The sequence below is a fragment of the Perca flavescens genome, chromosome 13 (assembly GCF_004354835.1).
Source record: "Perca flavescens isolate YP-PL-M2 chromosome 13, PFLA_1.0, whole genome shotgun sequence".
NCBI lineage: Eukaryota > Metazoa > Chordata > Actinopteri > Perciformes > Percidae > Perca > Perca flavescens.
This window is the reverse complement of record NC_041343.1, coordinates 19,508,521-19,533,288: the sequence shown is the minus strand read 5'-3', so window position 1 is coordinate 19,533,288 and position 24,768 is coordinate 19,508,521. Positions and strand designations below refer to the sequence as shown.

At 40.1% G+C, this 24,768-nt stretch overlaps 2 protein-coding genes and 1 long non-coding RNA gene across 4 annotated transcripts; 1 reads left to right on the top strand and 2 right to left on the bottom strand.

Annotated features, from left to right (window-relative positions):
• Nucleotides 1-4,757: 4,757 nt before the first annotated feature.
• On the bottom strand, nucleotides 4,758-7,352 carry LOC114566660 (uncharacterized). Of its 2 annotated transcripts, none has more exons than XR_003694079.1 (3): nucleotides 6,881-7,352; nucleotides 4,992-5,172; nucleotides 4,758-4,885 (listed from the first exon to the last, which is right to left on the bottom strand). It is a non-coding gene; the product is annotated as an uncharacterized LOC114566660 (long non-coding RNA). The 2 variants fall into 2 exon arrangements; XR_003694078.1 differs by having other exon boundaries at nucleotides 4,992-5,183; nucleotides 6,881-7,351.
• On the top strand, nucleotides 6,710-16,355 carry asl (argininosuccinate lyase). Its single transcript, XM_028595310.1, has 16 exons — nucleotides 6,710-7,268; nucleotides 7,490-7,684; nucleotides 9,674-9,757; nucleotides 11,028-11,084; nucleotides 11,185-11,282; nucleotides 11,387-11,464; nucleotides 11,591-11,668; nucleotides 11,755-11,807; nucleotides 11,908-11,970; nucleotides 12,075-12,189; nucleotides 13,760-13,844; nucleotides 14,443-14,502; nucleotides 14,608-14,691; nucleotides 15,154-15,234; nucleotides 15,725-15,831; nucleotides 15,952-16,355. Exons 1-16 carry the CDS (start codon nucleotides 7,254-7,256, stop codon nucleotides 16,094-16,096), a joined length of 1,398 nt encoding a protein of 465 aa, XP_028451111.1. The 5' UTR covers nucleotides 6,710-7,253; the 3' UTR covers nucleotides 16,097-16,355.
• A 1,178-nt stretch (nucleotides 16,356-17,533) lies between these two features.
• ca4c (carbonic anhydrase IV c) lies at nucleotides 17,534-20,898 on the bottom strand. The gene is made up of 8 exons (XM_028595963.1): nucleotides 20,892-20,898; nucleotides 20,689-20,762; nucleotides 19,573-19,714; nucleotides 19,305-19,450; nucleotides 18,734-18,826; nucleotides 18,573-18,639; nucleotides 18,324-18,487; nucleotides 17,534-17,722 (listed from the first exon to the last, which is right to left on the bottom strand). The coding sequence occupies exons 1-8, from the start codon at nucleotides 20,896-20,898 to the stop codon at nucleotides 17,534-17,536; spliced, it is 882 nt and encodes a 293-aa protein (XP_028451764.1).
• Between the last annotated feature and the right edge of the window lie 3,870 nt (nucleotides 20,899-24,768).

Below are 24,768 nucleotides of genomic sequence, written 5' to 3'. Positions count from 1 at the left end.
CGAGAAAAACACTACCTTGGTTTTCTCAACAGAGAACCTGAATCCCCATTTCCCAGCCCATTCTTCTACACAGTCGATAGCATTCTGCAATTTTCTAACAATGAATTGAACATTTTTACCCCTTTTCCAGAGAGCGCCATCATCTGCAAACAATGATTTTCCTATATCATAATCAAGTGTATCATATATATCATTTATCATAATAGAGAACAAAATTGGTGAGATAACACTTCCTTGGGGTACACCATTTTCCACAAAAACACAATCAGAGAAGCTACTATTTATCCTCACCTGAATTTGCCTATTGCTCAAAAAAAATCCTTAATCCAGCAATACATTTTCCCGTCTATTCCAAGCCTTCGGATTTTAATTAACACACCATCCTTCCAAAGCATATCATACGCTTTTTCCATATCAAAAAATATAGCAGCTACTACTTCTTTACATACTTGGGCCTTTCTTATATCACTCTCCAATTTAATAACCGGATCCATAATTGATCTTCCTTTCCTGAAGCCGCTTTGGAACGACGTTATCAAATTTCGAGACTCAACAAAAAAAGTCAGTCTCTCCACAATCATTCTCTCCATTATCTTACCTAGGTGGGATGACAAAGCAATTGGTCTATAGTTAGAAGTCATAGTAGGATCTTTCCTGGCTTTCTAATTGGAATAATAACAGCCATCTTCCAGCTCTTTGGAATTTTTCCTTGTTCCCATACTTTATTGATTAACTCCAGTATAGTATGAAGAGCTTCGTTACCGAGATGCTTCAACATTGCATAACTTATTCGATCTTTTCCCGTAGCTGTTACCTTCGCCTTGCTCACAGCCTTCTTTAGTTCACCTAGCGAAAAACTCGCATTCAAACTATCATCTCGATCCTCTACATTTTCTAAAAGATATTGGTACTGTCTTTTGTTGCCTCTCTTTTATGTCTTTCATCTTCAGTTAAGTTAAAACTACTATGAACATTTGCTATATCTTTGACCATTAATGCTGCTTTATCTCCATCCTCCACTGCCATAGTCTCACCATTCTTAAGGACTGGATAACTCCAAGATTGCCGCACCCCACTCATTTTTTTTTTAACAACTCTCCACACATCATTTAAAGAGGTTTGTCGTCCTATAGTATTACAATACTTTATCCAGTAATTCTTTTTACTTTCCTAATTACTTTCCTCACCTTAGCCTGCTCTCTTTTATAATCCATATACTTTTGAAAGCTTAAACTATTTTTAAACTCTTTAAACGCTTTATTCCTACTGCTTATTGCTTGAGTGCAGTCACTTGTCCACCATGGTACCAATTTCCGCCTCGTACTTCCCGGCCTCGACTCGGCAATAGAAGCTCTTGCAGCTTCCACCATAGCTACACTAATATTTTCTGCAAATTCATCTACATCATCTATCACCTCAACCTGACCCATATTCCTATCACTTAAAACTGTAAACATTATCCAATCAGCTTTATTAAAATTCCATCTTTCAGAGAAACTCTGATTTACATTGCAGCTAATATTACCCATCCTACATAAAATCGGATAATGGTCACTTCCAATCGTTGTCGCACTAGAAACTTCCCATATTATTTGATCTGCAAGGGACTGAGAAACCAAAGTCAGATCCAATACAGACTGCACGTTCACCCCAATACGAGTAGGTGACCCATCATTTAAACAAACCAACCCTTTCCTATCCATAAGTTCTTCTAAAACCAAACCATTATGATCCGTTCTATCCCCTCCCCACAGAGAACTATGTGCGTTAAAATCTCCTAACCATATTACTTTGCCACTTTCTTGCCCTTCAACCTGCTCCAGTGCATCAATATCAAGTCTTTTACAGGGATTATAAAAATTTACAATATTTAAACTACCATTATCACACCAAACCTCAGTAACTAAATACTCTAAGCCTTCACCTTTACCTAAAACTCTGTAGGGAACCCCCACCTTAATAAAAGTAGCACAACCACCCCCACTACTATCGATCCTATCACTTCTTTCACACACATAAACGTTCCGGTCTGCATCAAGCCGCCTATTTATTTTATTTTTTATCAGGGAAAAGATTAAAAAGTACTTATTGTACTGCTCATTCACTTTACTTTTTTTTTATTTGCAAAATCAGTCTACCACTTCACTGTTATGTTTGATTTGTGCTGCCTTCTTCTTGTTATACAGGCTACTCTGATTTAAAAATAAAAATTGTGTTTATTCATTAATGTGGACTCCAGTGAAGACATGACAAGCACATTGTGGAAGCTAGATCCAAATGAAGAAGCATCAAACTGTCAAAATACCTCCAGCTGATGACTCACTGCAGAAAAGCACAAACCAGGAACTGGCTCTCGGAGAATAAATGGGGCTAGTCCAGCAAGTAGAAAAAAGTAGTTTAATAATAAATATTTGATGCACAAAACCAAATAAAGAAATCCTGCAATTCAGGGTGTGAAATTTATTCACAAATCAAAGAACATTCCTCTGTAACAATAGAGTTAATGATGCTGTACGTAAAATGATGTCCAGTCAGGGCCACTCTTGTCCATTTATCGCTACTATCAAACTCAGTTAAACAGTGACAGATTATCACTCAGTTGAACTCAGAATTTAACCTTTCACCTCTCATTTATACATGTCTGCTGTCAATGAGAACAAAGGAAACATAACAAAACACAATCAAAATCCAAATATGAAATAAAACACGTTATTAGCTATATATACACACAGTATATAAAATCATTTATTTGCTAAAATAAAAAAAAAAATAAAAAAAGACCAATCAATTTAACCAGGTAAGATCCACCAGACATTCCAAAGACAGTGGTATCAACACAATGAAAATATGACAGATTACAATATCCAAAATAGTATGATTGTTTTTTTTATGTAATACATTTCTTACAAAAATAAGATGAAATCCACATCTAACAGGTGATTTTCTTGAAATCTTTGAGGCTTATATCAATATTTGCATTTAAAAGAAAATAAAAAAAGAAATCGGATGTATACTTAACAACCAAAGTTTCCTGATATATGAAAACAGACATGACAGACTTTGTAGCTCACTGCCCAAACGGCTCTCTGTATCTTTTGTAGCAGTTAGCTCTGTAACTATCTGTGTATAGGCTCAGTATGCTTCAGTGTCCATTGGGACAGGTTCGTCTCTCTGAGAGAAGAATTCATAACCTGACTCCGCCAGATGGATTGCTTTGCATTTGCTCGGCATATCCATCTGGGAACTTTCCGTTGGAGAACTTTTGGGAAGGGGCGGATAGCTGGTTAGCTGAACTATCTGTCTATCACCTATGCTGGTGATAGACGGGCCAAATCAACCAATCAGATCCACGAAGTGTATGAATATACAACCACAAGCCCGCCCCTGCTGCTGCAGGCAAAGCATAGCTCGTTAGCTCAGCATGCAAGCAACATGTCGGTAAAGGATATTTGCCGTTTGTGTAACGAGAATTTAGGAATAAAAAGCACCATTTCAGGTTTCCGTACCATATTCCAAAAGAAGGATCCAAGAGAAAAAAGCATTAGCGAGCGGCTAACAGAATTAGGGCTACCGCTGTCTGATAATACTGGTTAGCTGATTGGATAAACCATCTGTCAATCACCACCTAACCCACCTCAAAACCAACGCTGATTGGCCCGGTCGTTTGGCTAACGGCTCCAAATTTTCTCTGCCTCAAGATGCCAGACTGATCTGCGAGTGGAAAACTGGAGCTCGCGAGATCAGGACGGTCTCACGAGGCTAAAGAATTCAAAGAATGCCTTCAAACTCTCGTCACTTGTGACCACTGAATTGCTGAGTGCACTTTTAAATGCTGTTAGATTTCTGCTCTCAACCAGTTTCTTCAAATTGGTAATCACGTTTCGGTGGTATGCATAGTTGCAAGCCAGGTATTCCTTCAACACATCAAACCTCCTTTCCACCATTTGGACAATGATGTGTTCGATAATGATGGACAAAGGATAGCCATACTCTATGACACTCTGGCTCTCCCCCCTTGCGTTGCGGTAGGCATATCCACCTGAATGCATTGCAACAACATTACAGTGCTCATTAAAGACAGGAGAGCCAGACGAGCCAAAGTAAAAACAAGACTCGTACATTAGAGCCGGTCTGTTACTTTCATCTTTTTTCACGTCTTGCTGTCATTCAAGGACTTAGTTGTGGTTGACTGCTGTGGAGGACCTTGGTTTACATCAGAGTCAGACCTCTGAGATTCATTTTGCATCATGGAAGCATCATCAAGACTGTCAGGCTGACTTAATGGTGGATCAGACTTATTTAACAGTATGATCTGAAAGGTTTTACCATCAAGATCATCAACAAGACTGGACATTTCAGTGACTTTTTCAGTGACTTTCTGAGAAAGCGCACAGTTCTTTTTGAATACGGTATTCAGGAAACGATCATCTCTTTTCAGAGCGTGCCTTACTTTTTCGCCTTTGTATGCATAAACAGTAATTTCACAACATTTAAAAAGGGGGTTGTTTGTAGTACTGGGTGATGATATTCGCCACATTTTTACCTCACTGTGTCTGTAAATTAAACACCACAAGCTCGTCAGATGGGCCCTTTCTTTGGTGATGATGAGAGCCACTAACCAGTTGCTCTGGCTTGTCTACAGCTTTGACATACTTGACAGTCAGTGTTTCATTTTTAATTAAGCTGCATGGAAAGTGTGAACTTCTAAGTTTCCCATCTTTTATAATAACAAGCTCTTAGTTTTGGTTCTTTCCTGCAATGTCTTTAAACTTTTGACTTCTCTTCAGTACGTCCTCAATAGTTCCTGCTTTATTGCAGGCCCAAGTTGTAGGTTTCTTGTCACCCCAACACCACTCGAAAGAATGGGTTGCATGTGGCTCCTCTTCTTGGGAATAAAAACACAAGTAAGTCTCATTTCATTTAAATACAGTAAAAGAATTTATTCAAAAAAAAAAAAAAAAAAAAAAGACTCTTAAATCCATCTGCAATACCTGTTTTACCAGGGTGTTTCTGGGTGCTGGAGCCAATCCTTAGAAATGTATTACAGAATTAAATTGTCAAACCACAAATCAGTAGACACAGGAGAAAATCTGTACCTTGACAACTTTGTCCATTGGTCCATTCATTTCAGTCATTTTTTAATGTGATGTTTCCAGCTGAATTTTACCAATGCTGAAACAAATCTTAATTTCAGGAAAAGGCAAAGAAATATAATTAATTTCTAAAGACTTACAGTACTCATGGGATTATTTGTGCATCAGTGGCGGCTGCTGGTCATTCAAAGAGGGGAAGCTCATTTTTGGCCTACATCATACAAATTGTCCATTTATTTATGTTAATATATATATATATATATATATATATATATATATATATATATATAAATAATAGTAATGCAATAATTTAATTATATAATAATAATAAATAATAATATAAATTATTATAATAATTTATAATATCCATGGGAAGGTTTCATCAAGAGGAATGGCCAGCAGTACATTTTCTTTGTCACAGCACAGCCAGCTAACTTTGTCATACCAGGAGAGCTGAACAGACCTGTTACTTTGCCCTGTCTTTTGCACTAAATCAATCTTAAGTGTTGATCTGCCCTTCTGTTTAATTCTAAGTTTCTCCTCATAAGGAAGACTTTCAAATGGCTTCGCCAAAATCAGGTTGACAATATTAGCATTGTCTGCCATCGTGTGCAGTTTGCTAGCTGGCTAGCTCACCCCTACAACACTAGCCTAGCCTACTGTATGAATGAATGAATGAATGAACAAACGATCTAACAAAACGATATTAAACTCGAAGGAGGAAATGTGGGAATTAGGTTAAACTGAAACAAGGAATGTGGATTATAATTGTATGAAATGTATGATGAAAATTGGCTAGCAATTTCGCCAGGCAAATACCAAGAAACAGGTTGCAGCAGTTCGTCTTTCAACTAGACTTGTAAAATCCGCGATGGGACTGAGCTGAGCTCTGCTTGAAGTTGAACAGCTTCGGCGACTTTTTATAGTACAAAATCGCTGTCAATCAAAAGGAGATACAGTCCTTCGACAGACCCTCCAATCATCACGCAGAAGCCCAGCGTCCAGGCCAGCATTTATCCAATGAAAAAAACTGCTCGAAGCAGCCCCATTGAAGTCAACGGACGCTAGGCTTCAACGGGGAAATGCACTGAGACGCTACGGGAATGTATGAGAAGGAAATCGAGTCAGCCAATTCTGAACCAACTCGTCTTCGAGATTAACGTATTCTAACGCATTTTAGTCAATAAAATGTTAACACAATAGTACATATTTGACCATTTAAATTTTAGACATTTTAGGGGAAGCTGAGCTTCCCTTGCAGTCTTAAAGAAATCGCCACTGTTATGTATGCATATGCAATATGACATTTATTGTGATTCACTTCACAACATAACAACAATAAAACAAATGTAAGGTGGCCATCACTCTTTCCGTCCATACTAGGATGTGGCATGATTTATGGAGATGAGAATTTGCTTAACGTTTGATTGTTTCAGTTTCGTTTTGTGGCACTGTAAATGGGAGATAGCTATAACTGTAGCCTGACATCGTCAAACTCAGATTCTAGTCAGAATCTCTTATATACTGTCTATGGTCAGAATCATCGGTCAATATGCGAACTTGCCGACCTCGAATGTTGTGGGCGGGGCTAAGTTCGGCTGCAGGCTAGGAGTTAGCTAGCTATGTGTTCCAGCAAGAAAATAAGTTCACAAACCTGTTGCTGAACAATGCATTTTTTCGATTGTTCAACAACAGGTTTGTGCACTTATTTGTTATTTCATCAAACAACCAGTTCGAGAACGAGAAGTAGCAGTATATTTAGCTTGAACTTATTTACCACAACTTACCGCGACTGTTTGAGCGGTTCTTCCTCTTGTCTTCTTCTTCTTTATGTTTTTTTTAGCAGTTGACAAACCAACTTACACCCTGGTAGTGTGAGGCTTATGTTTGTTGTGTTCTCTTAGGAGATCTTTGGTTGAGGGGTGAGCACGGTGAGCACGACGGTAGTTTTCCTTTTCCCCGCCGTTATTCCTTCCTTAGTGAAGCGTCGAACGTCTTCGGTGACGTCTTTTAAAGTGATACACACAGCTTTAGTATAAATTGCCTCGCTCGTGCTTCACGACCAGAAGCTTCGGTGTTGTGTTTTGTCAGTATTCAACATCCACTCAGCTAAAGCATTACCTCTGACAAACCCACTATAGACATCCATCGGCGACAAACATGGCTAACACGGAGGTAAGGTTAACGTGTAGTTTGAGGAAACCCGACCACCGGGTTCCATGTGTTGTTGTTGTTTTAGTACCCAGCTGGACGCTAAAGAAAGCTGTCAAACGGGGCTCACACTTCTAAAACTGTAAACCAATCTAACGGTCAATACTGTTTTATGTCTGCTAATTGTGTTGTAGCTAACGTTAATGTAAACACATTATTGCCCCTTTGTCTCTGCTGCCCATTAGGGAAGTAAACTTTGGGGAGGTCGTTTCGTGGGAGACACTGATCCCATCATGGAGAAGTTCAACGCATCCATCGCTTATGACCAGAGGATGTGGGATGCTGACATACGGGGGAGCAAGGCTTACGTGAAAGCTCTGGAGAAGGCAAAGCTGGTCACCACGGATGAGATGAACCAGATTTTACACGGGCTGGATCAGGTGAACACACACACACACACACACACACACACACACACACACACACACACACACAGAGCTGCACTCATGGTAAATAGACACCACATCAAAAGTCCAAGCGTACATGTTTCTGCAAACGACTGCTGTATGATTATTAACTTTCTGACCACAGTTTTCTCACACTAACATGCAAGGAAAAACACTCCTGCTGCTTTGTGGGTATTTGTATCACTATTTGCCCTTTAGTGTAGATGTAGGTTAATAGATGACAGCTGAAAATGTGCCAAGGCGCAGAATTCCTCTCTGTATTATGCTGAGTTTGTGGTGAACAATACTATCATCATGTGACAGATGTCAGCTGCCAGACAGCTTCAGCAAGTCTTTCACTCACACAGCTTTCAGGGTGCCCTACCATGATGTTTTGCTTTGGCAATGCAAATTATATTAGGCAACCAATACAGAAACACAGAGGATGTTGATAATTTGATGTAAAAACGTCTGCTCGTACTGGCTAGAATTCAGTTGCTCCATATGATACGAATTTAAAGGGATATTTCACCGTTGGAAAGATAAATATATCTTTAAATTGGGTCACTTATGTAGTAGAAATGTGAATTTGTTTTTAGAAAAGGGTGGCTTCTTGGCCGAGAAAAGACAGGAAATGTGTTTTTGGGCATGTGGATGAAAAACACCAAATCCCAGAATGCACTTGCTTTCGCTGCTTTAGAGTCCACTCCCAAGTCACGCCTACTGTTTACAGACAGAGATCAACTCATCTCAAGTGTGTTTTGTTATCATTTCAACCATATACACAAAACAATGTTTCACCGTGGCTCAAGTGGTGTTACACATTTAAAATATATAAAAACATTATATAAAAACGACATACGAAACAGGCTACATTTAGTGCACACACATTATATGCTCCGTAAAGTTCAGCTAACGCATACTAGCATTAGCGCTTGGTGGGCTGTAAACACTGAGTATAAACACAGCCGTAAATTTGCGTGGAATGTAGAATGGTCGGCATTTAACAGTCACAAACTCCACCAGCAGTTAGCAGTTAGTTGGATTCAAGCACCAGTCCGTGTTAACACAGCCCACCGCCACTAGTCTTACATGGCGACAGAGCAGCAGGCCTGGTAGCTGGATAGTCCGGTACACTGTTGTTCAGCCATGTTTCCACAACAATAAAAACACAGCAGTCTCTGAACTTGCGTTGGGAGTTTCGTTGAAGTTGGATGTAGTCCAGTTTGTTGTCTAATGAGTGGACACTTGCAAGCAGGATTGATGGAACAGGTGGCCGGCTAGCGTTAGCTTTCCACCTAGCTCGCCTCGAACTCCTGTCTGTCGAGGTCCCTTTACCCGGCTAGCAGCATCAGGCGGCACCGCAGGCTGAGGTGCTGGTCTCCGTAGCAGGCGAAGCTCGCGTACTGTGTCGAGTATTCCGTCTGTAATAAAATGTCCTGCATATTCTCCAATCTGTACCAATGTATCCCGGTGGTACACGTGTGTAGAAGTTTGAATGCACATAATTGTTGTAAAAGTTTTCTGCTGAAAAGAAGAAGCCTGTTATCGAAGCTTCAAGATGGCTGACACTCGTTTTTCTTCAACAAGCTTCGGGTAAAGACGACAGGTTGAAAAAATGCGGAAGTAGAAAAAATGCGGAAGTAGCTCCTACTACTGTCTGTAGTCCATTGCCACTGGGCAAAAAATCTTCTCATGATGCAAAAATCGTTGTTTTCCGTCATCGGAAGATTTTTTTTCCAGACCCACAATATAGAGATCTCGTCTCAGGGGGACATGAGGGAGGGAAACACGGTCATTCGAAAATACCACTGTGTTTCTACTGATACAAAGCTTAATCCTAAATCTGTGAAGTATCCCTTTAAACTATAATGAAATTTTATATACTATTTAAAAGTAGCTGGCAAAGCAGAACTATTTCATTGTGTGTGTGTGTATGTGTATTTAGCCTACTTGGTGATACAGTCCTTTTTTATCCTCCAGATTTCTGAAGAGTGGTCCAAAGATGTTTTTGTGATTAAACCTGGAGATGAAGACATTCACACTGCCAATGAGCGCAGGCTAAAGGTGAGGTAGAGCTTGTTTGTCTTTACTGTTCTTAAAGGTCCCATGGCATGAAAATTTCACTATATCGGGTTTTTTAACATTAATATGAGTTCCCCCAGCCTGCCTATGGTCCCCCAGTGGCTAGAAATGGCGATGGTGTAAACCGAGCCCTGGGTATCCTGCTCTGCCTTTGAGAAAATGAAAGCTCAGATGGGCTGATCTGGAATCTTCTCCTTATGAGGTCATAAGGAGCAAGGTTACCTCCCCTTTCTCTGCTTTGCCCGCCCAGAGAATTTGGCCCACCCATGAGAAAGAGAGACATCATGGCTTTCAAATAAGCAAAGTGGCAGTTGGTCAAGGCCACACCCCCACCCTCCACATTGCCCCCCCTCTCTCCTCCTCAGTAGCATTTAAAGCTACAGACACCGAAATGGCACATACTAAGGAAAGCTCATTATGGGACTGGCTCTAGTGGCTGTAATTCTGCACCAAGGCTGAATTTCGGGTAAAAAAAGACTTATTACAGTATATAGTATTAGGGGACCACTAAGGCCTATATAAAGTATCCAAAAAGCAGCATTTCATGGCACCTTTTTAATGTTACTTTTTTTACTTAGCAGAAGTGAGTTACATTGTATTTAACATAATAATATATTGCATTCATTCACTCAACTTTATTCATGGTTACAAATAAGTCTGGTGATATTCTATATTTTTGTTATTCAACAAACAAATCCCATGGAAAAGGCCGAAGCCATCAATGAACTGATCCTACTAACGAGTATTGTCTGTGTAGCCAAAGCCTGATATAGCTTATTTCTCTGTGGCATAGACATGACCTTGTCCAAAAACTATTAAAAACACACTATTATTAACTAATAACATATACACCATCTTGCTGCCATAAACGCTCATTAAAGCACCAAATGTGTGTTATTTGACTGCTAAAAATAGTCCCATACATATGCACTATTCACTCCTGTTTGAGTTACGTTAAAGAAATTACTTTAAAAAAACAACAACTATGTATTTTGAGAGATGGACTAACATAGTTGCTTTTGCTTTTTTATGTGATTTGTCGACATTGCTAATAATGGAAAAACTACAACAATACAATGCCAGCTTTGTCTTTTAAGACATCACATGGAGCATTTGGGAAACAGTGGACCAGGAAATCATGGGTCATTTTAGTATTTTCATCCCTTTAGTTTTGGGCTATAAATATATTGTTACTGTTGGGTGATGGATGTGATAAGCCGTGCTGTAGTCCTTTTACTGCCTTGTTTTTCAGGAGCTGATTGGTACACCTGCAGGGAAGCTGCACACTGGCAGGAGTAGAAACGACCAGGTTTGTCTTTACAATATTAAACTGTAGTGACTGAATTGCTATTTAAAGACTAGCTGTTAAAGTATTACGAGACTGTGCCGTGTGCGTTTGTGTCGACCAGGTCGTGACTGACATGAGGCTGTGGCTGCGAGATGCCATCGCGACCCTGACGGGCAATGCCCTACAGCTGATGTCTACCATGGTGGAGCGGGCAGCAGCGTAAGACAGATGCACACTGGTACACAAAAACACACACTTGTTACTGTGATTTTTTTTTTTTTTCTTTTTCTAAAGGTCCTTCTCTCACCTCTTTCTGAACTCAGAGAAATTGACGTCCTGTTTCCTGGTTACACCCACATGCAGAGAGCTCAGCCAATCAGATGGAGCCATTGGATTCTAAGGTGACCTTTTTATGAAGGGAAACCTACAGTGCATGTGTCCCACATTTTTTTTATATTAGATAATGTGTTGTTCATGTCAGTCTTGTTTTTCTCTTTCCCTGCTCGCTGGTTGAAACCAACCCTCAGCCATGCTGTTGCTCTGAGCAGAGATGTGGACCGGCTTCAGGAAATCAAGAAAAGAGTTAGTGTTTTACCTCTCGGCAGGTACGCTGTGAACACACACTCAAGGTCTGGCGCAGATCCCCCCACAGGCGTGACCAGTTAATAAGAATGATTCTTGTCGTTTTCAGTGGTGCCATCGCTGGAACACCATTTGACATCGACAGAGAGCAGCTGCGGAAAGGTCAGGCTAAAAAAATTACCAAATTAATACAGTGTTGTTTATTTCTAAAAACATATTTTTTAAAACTGAAACACCAATTTCTCTACATCTGGATCTGTAGATTTGGAATTTGATGGCATCAGTCTTAACAGCATGGATGCCACGGGCCAAAGGGACTTTGTTGGTACGCAAACCATACATGTCAGTCAGCTGTCATACAATCAAATGAAAAGCATTTTTCTGTGTTCTTTAATTATTTCTTTTATGTTTGTATGTGTGTTTCTTTAGCGGAGTTCTTGTTCTGGGCTTCGTTGTGTTTGACCCATCTCAGTAAGATGGCCGAGGACCTGATGCTGTACAGCACAAAAGAGTTCTCTTTCATCACACTTTCTGACGCCTACAGGTCAGTTTGTGTTTTATGTTTTTTGTAGGGCTGTGAAAATTAACGCGTTAATTTTTGCGTTAATTTTTTCATATTTAACTGGTTAAAAAAAATTAACGAAATTAACGCAGCTGTGTTTGTTTACTTCATGTGGCGGCTGAGAAACGTAATACGTCTACATAACAGCAGGCGGCGCTACTCTGTATTGTTGCCCGAGTAATGAAAACCGGCAGCTGATTGGACGAACGCGTCACATGGGTTTGTTTTCTCCGGAAATCCAAAGCCAGACAGTCATGGCGGCCGTTCAGAATACGATCTCATATTGTACTAAAATAGTTCACTGAAACATGTTTCTGAAAACATTTTAAGCGAGAAATAGGCCGTGCAGTTGCTGAATCTGTCTTCATTTCAGCTCAACAAAGGTCAGTTTAGAAGATTTTCGTCAGATTTTGAGACTAGTCCCCTCACTCCGCTCGCCATTTCCGGGTGAGTCCCGACTGCCCTGCCGGCGACTGAACTCTCGGCTCGTTGGAGATGAACTGAACTCTCGGCTCGTTGGAGATGAACTGCGCCTCGCCTGTAAAGTAGACGAGAGCAGGCGACAGCAGCCGGGGACGGTGACAAAAATCTGCTCTCAAGTCAGACAGTTTCTAGCCGTTTCCAGCAGCCTTCAGCAGGACTAAATAAGCCAAATTGTTGCTGCTGTTGTTCTGAAAGATATTAAACATACTGAACTTAGCAGAACCTTTCCTTGTTTGGTTTTTTCTTCATATTTGCAAAGTTAAGTGATTTAGCATTTAAATATCCATTATTATAAGCTTCAGTCTCAATTTAAAAAAGCGATTAATCGCGATTAATTACAGCAAATTGTGCAATTAATTAGTTAATTTTTTTTAATCGATTGACAGCCCTAGTTTTTTGTGATCAGAAATTACAGTTTGCACAGGCTCTTAAGACTGCACAATTTAAGATTAAATCATTGTTTAGTGGTGTTTGTACAAAGCTCCATGTGTGCATATATAGTAAATTTATATTTCAAAATGTTTGGGTTCATTCAAGTAAGTGATGTTTATCAAACATCGGATACTGTACTTGTTGATAAAAATTGTACATCCGGCCATTTTAACAAAAATAAATGGTTAGCATTCAACAACTACAGCTCCCACGAGTCTAAGGGCTGCTGTCAAAACCGCATGTTACATACTGTATGTTGTGTCAAAGGGAATTGAAACATTAATATATTACTGCCACTGAAGTTGTCTACCTCAGCTGTCAGTCTGGCTTTGTGAAGTTAATTTTAGATCTTAAAACTGGTGACTGTAAGCCCAGGCATATTAGTTAGTTATTGTGTGTGTGTGTGTGTGTGTGTGTGTGTGTGTGTGTGTGTGTGTGTGTGTGTGTGTGTGTGTGTGTGTGTGTGTGTGTGTGTGTGTGTGTGTGTGTGTGTGTGTGTGTGTGTGTGTGTGTGTGTGTGTGTGTGTGTGTGTGTGTGTGTGTGTGTGTGTGTGTGTGTGTGTGTGTGTGTGTGTGTGTGTGTGTGTGTGTGTGTGTGTGTGTGTGTGTGTGTGTGTGTGTGTGTGTGTGTGTGTAGCACCGGCAGCAGTCTGATGCCCCAGAAGAAGAATGCTGACAGTCTGGAGCTGATCAGGAGTAAAGCAGGTCGTGTCTTTGGCAGAGTAAGACCTCCGACTAAAGAAACACTTTTCTTAAATCATCTTTTTATCTTTTCTATGAAGGGCCCACTTTGCCAGTTAATGTTGTGTTTTGAGAACACTCACTACATAATGTGGGAAAAACTAATGATGCTGAAATGGCTCTTTATTATGTCTTTGTAAAATAAAATGGGGAAATCTTTGTATAATTGCAGCAACAAATAATAGCACTGCAATAAGTGCAAGTGAAGACCACATTTCCCATAAACTCTGTTGTGTCATGTTGCAACAGTGTTCCTTATTTGCTTCAAAGTTTTCTTTTTACTGATTAGAAGAGGATTGCCTTTACTGCAGACTTTTCACTCCTTCCTCCGTCGGCTAGAAGTTTTCTTCTAGAAAACCAGCGCCTTCATGTTCCATAAAGCCACCACTAGTTCTTTTTTTCTGGCAGATTTAAACCTGGCAACCCACAGTGCTAAAGTCAGGTGTTACTATTCAGAGCAGCACATTCAGACTTGCTGTGCTTTGGCACACTTCAGTGCTTTTTTTTTTTTTTTTCTTACTTTGTATGACTCCTTGCAGTTTTCTTGTCAAACTCAAGTTTTGACATTGTGTATTTCAGTGTGTAGGTTTCATGATGACTCTGAAGGGCCTGCCCAGCACCTACAACAAAGACCTGCAGGTAAGGACGTGTGTCTTTGTGTGCTTTGACTTCATTTGGAGGTCTTTTTCTGGATATTTCCTCTATAAGTTGTTTGTCATACTGTCTTTTGTCTTCCTTCTTCAGGAGGATAAGGAGGCAATGTTTGACTGCTATGATACTGTTCACGCTGTGCTGCAGGTGGCAACTGGAGTCATGTCGACTCTCGAGGTCAGAGATTTAAGTCGGTGTTAATTATTTTGATCTACTGCTTGATATCATGGGTACAGTGTGGCCGTGGATCAACATTTTGAACTTTAAAAAGGTTGTGAGTGACAGCTTGTCTTTATTTTGTGTAAAACCTTGATCTCTTTTTTTTTTTTTTTTTTTTTTGCTTCACCAAAAGAAACCGTACAACATTTGTAACTGTCTCTTGTTCAATTTTCATGGAAGCACACAATTTAGAAATCCTACACGCACATATTGGACAAATTGTCCAATATGTGCAGGTTTCCCAGATACACCAATTTCACAGCACTGCACAGAATATTTTCTGATCTTGCTATTAAACATATTTTAAGTTTGTTGTGTTTCTCCTGTGCAAAGCAGCATGGCCAATTTATAACAAACTTTAAAAGATAAGAAATACTTTCAAGCCTATCAAAAGACTTTGATGTTTCTGCTGTGTTTCAGATTAAGCAGAGTGTGATGACAGCGGCCCTCAGTCCAGACATGTTGGCTACTGACTTGGCATACTACCTTGTGAGGAAGGGGGTGAGTAGTCATTTTGTTTCTAACTTATACATGTTGTATATCTGAAACTTTTTTTTTTTTTAATGTGCTGCTGCTGTCTTGGCCAGGAAACTCTTGTAACGGAGATTTTTAATCTCAAGGAGGCTTTTCCTGGTTAAAGTAAAAAAAGTAATTAAAAAGAAATTTTATTAATCAGAAAATAAGTCTGTGTTTGTCTAACCAAATAATCCAATGTGAATATTCTGAAGAGGCTGTATCAACATTACAATAAATCAGGATTTCCAGTAACGCAGTCTGGTACATACCTATCAATTATGGCATTTCTTTTTGTTCATTAATTTAGCATTTATTACTTCTTCGCTGTATCGACCTGCCAACCATTCCACAAAGTGAAAACAACAAAAAAACAGATGGATGAAAAAACACTTTATATGTGGTATAGCTATAATCAAGACAATAGCAAAATGGTTTTACATGTATTTGTGTGTTGCTGTGTAACCCTGTGTTGCAGATGCCGTTTAGAGAGGCCCATGGTATTTCTGGTAAAGCTGTGTTTGCAGCTGAATCCAAAAATATCGCCCTCAATCAACTCACTGTGGACGACCTGAGTGCTGTTAGGTGACTGTCCACACACACACACACACACACACACACACACACACACCTTTTGTAATGGAATCAATGCTTTTCTCAATTTCCCCTCTCCTTCTCTTCTCTGTATCTGTTCTGTCATTTTAGCCCTCTGTTTGAAAGTGACGTATCCTCAGTATGGGACTACGGGAGCAGTGTGGAGCAGTATGGCGCCCCTGGAGGCACAGCCCGGAGCAGTGTTGCTGCACAGGTGGAACACCTGAAGAACTGGCAAAAGAAATATACACCGTGATCTCGACTTATTTTCACCTTAAAACTTGAATCATGTTACTTTTTCAATTTAGATTATAGAAGTTTAAAGGTCAGATTTAGGTCAAAGGCATTTATAATGTGAAAACCATTTTGCCTATAAAAAAACATTTTCTCTTCTTTTTAAGCACAACATACATGTCAGTTGGTTGGTATGTAACCAAGCAATGTTTCAATTGATCATGTATCGATCACAAGTGTTACAAAAGACTTGACAATAAATAAATGTTACTCAAACAGTGTTTAACAGGCTGATCTATTAACGGACTGATTTGAACCACACAGGCATCTGAGGTAGTTTATCTTCCTGTCTACACCCACACAGACTCAAGATGGTGCTGTTTAATTTAATTGTATTTGTACAGCAGAGACAAAAACAGACATGTCATGAAAATGGGTTAACATTTCCTGTCTGCCCAAAGATACTGCTAAGACAAAATAGGTGTGGTGTTCTAATTTAATGGTCACATATATAATAGCAATCTAGTCATACAACTCACCTGTTGATGAGCTCCACACAATGTACTAAAACAAAAGGCAAGGCAAGGTGTTTAAGGGTGTTTATACAGAAACTTTCTGTAAAAATGATTTAAGTCTCATTGATAATAAGGGTTCAAATACATTCACTGTTTTGTACTGTCCTTTTGTTGTTTCTTAATAGTAAATCTGGTAGCACATTCCTCCCCAGTTTTAATTTCATAAATGTTGATTATATACAAATCAATGCATTTAGCCCCTAAAGAGTCATATCATAAGCAGGAATAGAGTATAAGTTGGTATTATGGCAGATAATAAAAGGTATTAATGTCCATTTAGAACTTATTTTGGTTTTCCTACAAATATACAAGTGTACAGTAAATTTAGGAAATGCCTTAATTGTCTGATCTTCTATGTTCAACAGTCAAGAGAACATTATGCATGACAAGTAAATAAGAAATAGCAGTTCATGAAAAAGGAAAGTCCCTCAGCTTGTAACTCAGAAAGAAATACAATCATTATTATTGTAAGTCCCTAATTCTATTATCCATCATACTTCTATCTCACTGTAAAAACACGCTTAAAAAATAGTAGATTAGAGTTAATCTAAAGCCATATTGTGTAAATACAGAATATTGACTCAAACAAAAAAACAAGGAAAGTTGACAAAAAAAGGCTTGCTGTAAAAATTCGTACTCATTTAAACTTTTATGGAGCGTACTATCCAGATGTGAGCTTGACTTCACTTTGCACAATAACTTATCTCACTGTCACAGCATTTGGTATGAATACAGCAGGCCGTAGTTTATGTGCAAATGTAGTTGACATTTTGTCAAATGAAGAACCATAAACATTTACAGTTTGTTGTTTCACTCTAACACATAGTTACCTTTATACATACAGTAGCTTTTGTCATTTAAATCAGGTATTTTTATGTGCTGAGTCAGTGTATTAGACCCGTTGTCCCGAGCACAGCTGAGAAAACACCGTACCACAAGTGGACTGCACTCGTCAGAGTGCCACTCGCCTTGGACTGATACACAACTCTGCCGTCCAGAGGCTGCGTAGGTCTGAAGATGTCAGTCATGGGCTTTCCCGTCCAGAATCGACACTGCTGAGCTATTGCATACAGCTGAAGTGGAGAGGGAAATGTGTTTTAGTCAAAAGTTGCAATACAAAGTAATATTTTTATACTGCAAAGGGATATTAATATGTCTTTCAGTGACTCAAAGGTTACTTTTCCAGGCACTGATCCTTCAGAGTTTCCAATTCCAATGTTGAACTTCTAGCTCTTAAAGTCATTATGAGGGACACTTATTAAAAGGTCCCATGGCTTGAAAATTTCACTTTATGAGGTTTTTTAACATTAATATGAGTTCCCCCAGCCTGGGTATCCTGCTCTGCCTTTGAAAAAATGAAAGCTCAGATGGGCCGATCTGGAATCTTGTTCCTCATGAGCTCCTAAGGAGCAAGGTTACCTCCCCTTTCTCTGCTTTGCCCGCCCAGAGAATTTGGCCCACCCATGAGAGAGAGACATCATGGCTTTCAAACGAGCAAAGTGGCAGTTGGTCAAGGCCACACTCCCACCAAAGACTTCAAAAAGGCTTCTTTGTATCTCTATTTTATGTCAAAAGTCAGTTTGAAGGTTCACAAATTTGCTGAGAAAATACTAACAGTAAGACTAGTTTTTTTTACCAGTGTTGACCCCAAGGGTCCAATCTATAGTTGCTCACCTGTCGACTGCTGATGGACAGGGTCCTGTGAAACAGTGTCCAGGCGACTGCCTGTTCACATCCTGGAGTTGTCATGGAGCCCACATAGCGGTAGTATCTATGGAGGTCCTTCGCTGATGGGAGGATGTCACTAAGTCGAAAGTTTGGGATCACTGTGCTGCTGCCTTAACACCGAAAGAAAGGAGAAGTGTATGGAACAAAAGTTAGGGTAAAGTATAAAAAGAGTTAGTTAAGTAATCAAACTCATACCATTGTTTTGTACTCGGCCCAAAGCAGCTATTACTGTGTCCAAATAAGGATGATCATCTGCTGCTTCCTGTGAGGAAGACACCATCAACATTAAGGCACAAGCCTAACAAGTCTTTTTGAAAAAAAGTGTATATGAAGATGAATAACTCTTAATGAATTACCTCAAACAGGAAGGCAAGCAGAGCTATACCCGCCATATCATGTTCTGCCTCTGCCAGACAGCCGTAAGGCTCCTTGATGTGGACTATATGCAGCTGGAAACCCAAAACACAGCAAAATGAGTTACAGTATAGTGGAGAGCATTTCATACTACTGTGCACTGTGTAACACAAACCTTTGTTAAAATGTTTATTGCCCTCTGATTGTAGATTTGTGGGTAAATAAATTAATAAAGGGTAGTTGCAATTTCCTCTCTTGATTGGCGGGTCTGGCTGATACTGTAGATATTAATATAATTGCTATGCTCATTTAAATCACATAAATTATGACCATATATACTGCCTCCACATAAGAGAGGCATGCAAACCCCGGCTACTGTAACTCTGTTATTCCTACTTATGTGATTTAAAGAAATATACAAACAAAAGATTGAAAACCAATGTTGGCCCCCAATGGACACTTCTGAAAAAAAAAAACTGTCCCATGGGTGAACCTAATTCACCCCTGTGTTGACTAAAAGATGCACAGCACTTCCGTAGCAACAAATTATATATTGGTTCCTGAGTGATGTACCTCCATGGGGAACCTCTCTCCGTCAATGGTGTGCTCAGATCCCGGTCTCCCATCGCCTCCCCAGTGGAAGTGAAACTGGGCGGCTCTGTATTGACCGGGCAGAGCTCCTCCAGTCAGTCGCACTGACTGCGGCAGAGTAAAGTGAGCTACAGGGAAGAGAAGACAAATGTCAAACTTAGAGTATATTAACAAACCAGAGGTGTTCAACATCTGGTAGTGGTGGAATGGTCTGGAGGGGAAGCAAATAATAAAGTGGGTTCTTAATTACCAGAGTGTCCTTTATTTTTCACTGTAATGTTGATTGTGTTGGTGTAACCGATGAATTCGAAGGGTGGCAGGGCGCTGTTGACGTGCACTTTGCTGGTGACGATGTTAATTGGTGATTGGCGTAATCCTCCACAGCTGGGAAACTGAGCTGCCCAGCGGATAGGATCTAAACAACACCAACAACATCAAAGTTGAGGCGTCACTGATTGACAGTGATCTTTTGCCCCATGCTACTGCAGTCAGAGAGCTGCACAAATAATGTTGTTCTTACACATAGTACCTTTAAAGCTCCATAAAACAGAATAATATTCATCAGTTCAACCACTCTATTGTGAAAAGATAGCTACTGCTAATCCCACTAAAAATGAACATAGGACTGTAGTCGGCTTTCAGTTGTTCTCAGCTTGTTTTGGTGCATTGGAATTGGAAAAACTATGTAAAATTATAAAGAAAATATTAAATTATCAATTTAGAAGCTGCTAAAAAGTGATGAGGAAGTCACCTGGGTTAGCTCTGCTTGGGCTTGAGACTTTTTGTGCATCACAAAACTAGAGGGGTGGTGTTTGAAAGAAGCTAGCATTTAGGATACAGGGGGATCTAGGAAAGACGCAACCAAGATGCATTATGGGTATTGCAGTTTCCAGATTTTTGGAGCTTCACTTGTACAACGGACTAAAAGTCAGGATATCTGGCCCTTGACTGCTTTGATTTGACCATTCTTTAAACAAAAATCTTTCTTGTGAATTATATTCTCAGTAATTAAATTGCTGGGGCGAATGTTTGAGTTAACAGTTGCCTATATTAACACATCCAGCAGACAAAACTACAATTTATTTAGAGTTGTGTATCTGTCCACCTAGTGAATGTTACAGTAAGTCCAATATTCACTCTCCACCAAGTCTCCACCAACTCAAGTCTCCACCAACTCCCGAGACAAATATCTTTCCCTCTAGCTGCTAAATGCTTCACTATGTTCACCAGCTAGCTGCTAACTTTGTCAGATGTTTGGTGCTGAGCCGGTAGTGTACAGTGATTTTACCTACACACACACTTTGACAGACCACAAGCTTGTAAAGGATATGTCAAGTGGTTTCTTTCAATTTTGTCTCTTCAACACGTGGGAGTCTTTCCATTGGCTCTTACCGCTGCATGTGTCGTCACAGGAGTACTGGCTCTGGTAACACCACTGAGCTAGAGAGAAAGCACAGTTCCAGTTTAGACAGACAAACAGTATATTGTTGTTCAGGACACTTTTCTCTTGTTCCAAACACCATGGCTTTCTCAAGTTAATAAATGAGTATTAATTCTTCTCATTTTCACACTCCATTAGGCACAGTGTTGTTCTTTTCTCAGTCAGCAATCTTACTGACTGTTCTGCTGATGTGGCTGAACTTTGAGAAGTCAGAGTGGGTAAAACACTTTGTCTCTCTCACACACACACACGCCAAGATAATTATTAATTCTCACATCACTAATCCTGTCCTTCAGATGCCTTTTTGTGTGCTCATCAATTAAATATAAATGATCTGATAGCATATAAGAACAAAACATGATAACATGGTCAGCAATTAAAGCAAATGAATGCTGTATGACAGTTACAGGACACACACACAGTGACCTCCTCACCAGCTGTTAGGTCCTGAGCTCAATGCAGTTTAACTGAAGGTTGCACAAACACTGATAACAGTGACTTTGAACTTGAACACGTAGGGTTAAAAAGAAACCACAATGACTGCTTTAATGTAATGAGTACTTATGTATTGCTAACTAGCTAGAAAGCGGCTGTAGTGACAACAGGATAAATACACAAAAATACTCACTATTAATGACGTGCTTTGGTGGGGAATACATTCAAATATATAAATTCCAAATATAAGCAAAATCTGCACTAAAAATCCTGCAAACCATGCCTTCTATGTTGTGTCCTATGTGAAAAGTAAAGGGTTACTGACACTTACTGTTACTTAACTGAAATCATAAAAAATTAAATACATTCAAAGTTGTTATCGCTGAAATTGGAGAAAAACAAATATGAGTATGATATTTGCTTCTTGGAACATGTACTGTATTTGCTAGATCAGAATGCTTGTCAAATCAATGATTACAGTGGACGCTAAATTACCATTATTGACTTGGCATATTAAAATAAATGGAGAAAAGCCATTATCCTTTATTAATGTCAATGATAACATCTAAACCAAAGACAGTGAGTTGTAGATAAAGAGATGCGGACTGATTTTTAATCTTTCAGACAAGCGAGTTGTGCAGAAGTGGTTGTGATTATACTGATTAGATCGCTGGCTCAGAAAACCTTTATCCAACTGCACCGCTGCATTAAATGTGTCCATCCAACAAGTGCTGAAGTCATTTAGTCTTGTGCTGTGGTTGTGTATTGTGTTGCTGATGTGAATGAAGCTCCAGTGTCTGACTCCGCGGTGGGAATGAAAGGTGCTATAGAGAGCCATTTAGCTAATATAGGAACCCAGATTAACCCCGCTGCCTCCCACAATGCCATTCTCTGAAAGGGGACAACAGTTCTCACCAACTGAGAACAATGCACAGGTGAAGGTTGGCTTAACTCCACCTGGCTCATACACCTGTGCCAAACTGAGCAGCACAGAAAAGCCAAACCTGAGACCATCCACTGTAAATACACCAGCTTTAATTTCTGTCCTTTATTTTCCTTATAATTACATATTTCTAATCAACCTGTATCCTAGAGAAATGCATCAATAAATCAGTGGTTTCCAACATGTTTAGCCTTTAAAGCGAAATCTTGCGAATTGTGACCAAAGTCTCTGCTTTTCATCAAAAGTTACATCGTCTCACTTTAGGACAAAGCAATGTCTAGCTGTAAAGGTTTTTTAAGTGTTAGAAGTCAGATTCACAAAGCATCTTAATGAAATGCTGCAACAATCTATTATTATTATTATTATTATTTATTTTTGGCATTTTTAGGCCTTTTTATACAGTACAGTATTATATATTTTAGGTAGCTGCAAACTCTCAAACTTTAATGTTAAGCTGAAATGATATTTTAAGTTAAAACTCCCAAATTAAAATAATGTGTGGGCGAGATGTAAACTAGGCCCAGAAAACTGAACCCAAGTATAGCTTTTTAATGCAGTTTCAATTGTCCTAGTACTGTGTGTGTGTTTGTGTGTGTGTGTGTGTGTGTGTGTGTGTGTGTGTGTGTGTGTGTGTGTGTGCGTGCGGGTGTGTGTTTCCTACCTGTGCATTGAGAAAGGAGAGAAAGCAAAGTTGGGAGGTAGACAGAAAAATCCATGATCAGCACAGAGACCTAAAAGATCCTGACAGACTAATTTCAGCTGCCTTTACATACTAACTCTGAGCTGCATTTGAGGGTGGGAGGGAGACGGTCATGAGTATGACAAAAGGTGTGTGTGTGTGTGTGTGTGTGTGTGTGTAACAAAGAGAGAGCGAAAAAGTCACTGGGAAAGTTATCAGGTGTGTGAACAAGGAAAGACAGACACCTGGTGGGAAAATCAGATACTGTTATTTTAGTTAGTTTCCTGTGTGTTAAACTTAAATCTGCCTCCTTCATCAGATCCAGAAATGCAAGTTCAAACCATTTATCAACTGTGCGTACGCACAGATGTGTGTGTATGTAATGAGCAAGAACATTGCCACACAAAGTGTGGAATTTGCCAACGTGTACTTACACTTAGGTATGTGTGTAAATATAAGCACAGCTCTGGCTATGCTTACGAACAGAATCTAGTGGTAGATGAGCGATACTTCAAATAAAAAGCATTTAAGAGTGTCACAGTATGCATTAAGCAATCAACATCCACATATGTCTTGTGTTTCCTTTAATTAGAAAACACTCAATTAGTCATTTTTCTAGTTTTAAACAGACAAGTTGCCTAACTGGTGTCATTTGTGAGGCTGATAATGGGACGTGTTGTTACCATATATGGTCAATTGGAGGCATTTCTGAATGCAAATGGCCTAATCGTGAACGAGCATGGTGGTTAAGAACAGGTGGGATTTATCAAGATGATTACTTACTGATGTGCATACGATTGCCTAGCGCACGTTTGATAAATACAGATTTTTTTCGCATTGAAGCACATACTAAATTTCCTTCGTAAGACAGAATTTAGAAACTTTTCAACTCATTGTTGTCTTTGATGATGATGGGGATCTCATCGCTGCTCTTTGCAGATGATGTGGTCCTGATGGCATCATCGGCCTGTGACCTTCAGCACTCACTGGATCGGTTCGCAGCCGAATGTGAAGCGGTTGGGATGAGGATCAGCACCTCTAAATCGGAGGCCATGGTTCTCAGCAGGAAACCGATGGAGTGCCTTCTCCAGGTAGGGAATGAGTCCTTACCCCAAGTGAAGGAGTTCAAGTACCTTGGGGTTGTGTTCGCGAGTGAGGGGACAATGGAGCGGGAGATTGGTCGGAGAATCGGCACAGCGGGTGCGGTATTACATTCAATCTATCGCACCGTTGTGACGAAAAGAGAGCTGAGCCAGAAGGCAAAGCTCTCGATCTACCGGTCAGTTTTCGTTCCTACCCTCACCTATGGTCATGAAGGCTGGGTCATGACCGAAAGAACGAGATCCAGGGTACAAGCGGCTGAAATGGGTTTCCTCAGGAGGGTGGCTGGCGTCTCCCTTAGAGATAGGGTGAGAAGCTCAGTCATCCGTGAGGCGCTCGGAGTAGAGCCGCTGCTCCTTTGCGTCGAAAGGAGCCAGTTGAGGTGGTTCGGGCATCTGGTAAGGATGCCCCCTGGGCGCCTCCCTAGGGAGGTGTTCCAGGCACGTCCAGCTGGGAGGAGGCCTCGGGGAAGACCCAGGACTAGGTGGAGGGATTATATCTCCAACCTGGCCTGGGGAACTCAGGATCCCCAGTCGGAGCTGGTTAATGTTGCTCGGGAAAGGGAAGTTTGGGGTCCCCTGCTGGAGCTGCTCCCCCCGCGACCCGACACCGGATAAGCGGACGAAGATGGATGGATGGATGGATGGATGTTGTCTTTGAATGTGTAGTACATTTGTAGTTAAAGAATTTCCAAATTAAAGGGGAACTCTAATTATTTTGTCTGCATATGTACGAAAGGTTGTATAGAGCATTTTGTGGCTACGGAGAGAGCTGCGTGAGAAATCTGATAAATTGCCTCAAATGATGTAATTTGAGTCAATGTCGGTTTGAGCGGAAGACGGGGGTG